Here is a 2,445-nt window from a genome sequence, read left to right as displayed (position 1 = left end):
GACGAGGCATGGGGAACCAAATTGGTGACACAACCCTGCGTGTTCTCATTCTCTCTGCCAACCTAAGCTCCCTTCCCGTCATGTGTCACACGCACTGTGCGAGGTTGGCGACGTGATGTGATGGCCAGTAATTGAGATTAGATTTGCGTGTGATGGTTGAGATATGCTAGTCATGGGCCAAAGGTAGCAAGATAGTGTAGTAATGGACCATAGCTAGCTCCAGCGCCACCGAATCTTCTTTAGGGTCTAATTTCCTAGATTAGCCGCTAGTGCTAACTGCTATCGCAACAAGTCAAGCTGTTAGGTTCAGGGGTGAGATCATCGCACACTGCATGCATAGTCAGTCAGTCACACACACCTTTTTACATACAGAGAACTAATTAAAGCCTAACTGAGACTTGCTAACGATTGGAAGTTGCCAAATGTCCATATCAGATACTGATTAGTTCAAGTAACCTGGCAAAACGATAATGAACTAGTAGTTCTATCGATCGATGGATCTCAATACAATAATGTTAATTACACCCCCAAATCAAATCACCACACCAGTAATCTACAACTATACAGACCATAATGAAGCTAATTAATCATAGCAGCTCGCTCGATCTCGCAGGTTTATTTACAGTAATTCAGCCAAGGTGAATGCACTGGTAACCAATCGGTCGACCGCCATGAACGAGCGGGCTCGTGGAGCTTGGTTGATCAGTAGCCCCAGAGCGCGGGCTCGTGGTCGAACTTTTGGCCGGAGGACGAGGAGATCTCGGGGTTCATGTCGGAGGTGAGTCCCGTGTCCTGCGACGCACTCAGCCTCTCGCCCTTGCACGCAAGCTGTCCGTGGTGGTGGTACCCGGTGCTCTCGAGGAGCTGCACCAGGCTCAGGCCCGCGCCGTGGTGCAGCTGCCCGCCGTACTGCGTGAAGCTCGCCAAGAACGGGGAGGTGCCACCGTGATGGTCCGTCGCCGTCGGGTTGAAGTACTGGCCCGCCTCCAGCGCGTTGTTGGAGAAGCAGGTCACGTGTGCCGCCGGGTCGAATGGCGCGCCGGACATGTCCAGGAGCGGAGGGAGGGGCGTCACGGCGGCCACGGAGGACCCGATCTGCTCCATCCCCACGCCTCCTTTCTTGGCGGCCGACGACGCCGACGACGACACTACATCTACGAGGCTCTTCTTGAACACCCTGCACAGCACCCACTCGTTCTGCCAACGAAACGTCCGGCCGTCGGTCAGCGCCAATGGCCATGCACAGATCGAAGCAGCATGCATACAACAACGGATGGAATTTTACCTTGGGCGTGGTCCTGCTGCCACGGCTGGTGCCGGCGGCTGGGTGGATCTTGCCGTCGAGGCGGTACTCGTGCATGACCCAGCCGGACTTCTCGCCCTTGGGCGCCCTCCCGGTGTAGAAGACGAGCGTCTTCTTCATGCCGACCAGCGCCTTGCCCCGGAAGATGTCCCTGTCCTTGCCGGTGGCCTTCCAGTACCCGGCCTCCGTCGCCCTGTTGGTCCGCAGACCCGTCGGGTACTTGCGGTCCTTGAGCACGAAGAAGTACCACTCCTTCTCCCCCATCCGAGCCAGCGCTGCATGCACACACACACACGCCTTGTTGATCAGCTCGCTCGTGCCTAGCATGGTTGGTGCGTGTAGGGGAAGAAGTGCTGTGATCGATGCTTACATGGCAGGTCCCAGGGCTCGCACTTGTTGAGGTCGGCCACGGACACGGCGAGGGCGGAGAATCGGCCGTCGGCGACCTTCTTGGCCAGGTAGTGCGTGATGAGCTCCTCGTCCGTCGGGTGGAACCGGAAGCCCGGCGGCAGCTCCATGGCGCGCTGCTCATCCTGCTCCTCGTGCTCCATCCTGTCAATTCCTGATCCCTGAAATGAACATTGGCACATCTAGTCAATATATGCATAAACTGGCTAGGACAAGCAGGCAACAAATCGGCAAGACTAATTCAGTATCCATCACCACACCTCTAGAAATTAACCAAACAATTATCAGAAGCTGGAATAATACTGGATTGGATCATAGGTGCATAGCAGGCATGCAAGAAGAATCCATTAGAAAGAACACCGAATAAAGAGTAGAGAGAGATCGGGATCAGAAGGGTGACAATCGATTACCTTTTGGAACTGATGATGATAGGGATTCAGATTGATCGAAGGGGAGTTGTTGAAGAGAAAGTAAAGCGAGATGGAGGTGGTGCGCTTAAATACCGGAATTTCTAGTCTAGACGCGAGAGGGGATCCTTTTAGTAGAAAGAGACGTGGTGGTGCAAGGAACTCATGGGGGATCAAGTTCAAAACAAGAAAAAGGAACCCAATGGGGATAGATGCTCCTATATTGGGCGTGCTTGCACTGACCAAAACTAAACGAACGGTAAATTTAGTGTACCGACTATGCCTTTATGCACTTGGAAGTTATTGTTTTTTGAATTTAGAAATAAT

The 2,445-nt window shown here is 53.4% G+C and overlaps 1 protein-coding gene across 1 annotated transcript; it reads right to left on the bottom strand.

Annotated features, from left to right (window-relative positions):
• Nucleotides 1–468: 468 nt before the first annotated feature.
• Nucleotides 469–1,854, bottom strand: LOC124676037 (NAC domain-containing protein 92-like). The gene is made up of 3 exons (XM_047212117.1): nt 1,674–1,854; nt 1,286–1,578; nt 469–1,197 (listed from the first exon to the last, which is right to left on the bottom strand). The coding sequence occupies exons 1-3, from the start codon at nt 1,852–1,854 to the stop codon at nt 703–705; spliced, it is 969 nt and encodes a 322-aa protein (XP_047068073.1). The 3' UTR covers nt 469–702.
• Nucleotides 1,855–2,445: the final 591 nt, after the last annotated feature.

The sequence above is a fragment of the Lolium rigidum genome, chromosome 7, assembly GCF_022539505.1.
Source record: "Lolium rigidum isolate FL_2022 chromosome 7, APGP_CSIRO_Lrig_0.1, whole genome shotgun sequence".
In the NCBI taxonomy this organism is placed as follows: Eukaryota; Viridiplantae; Streptophyta; class Magnoliopsida; order Poales; family Poaceae; genus Lolium; species Lolium rigidum.
The sequence above is the reverse complement of the archived record's forward strand: the minus strand, read 5'-3'. Positions and strand labels throughout refer to the sequence as shown.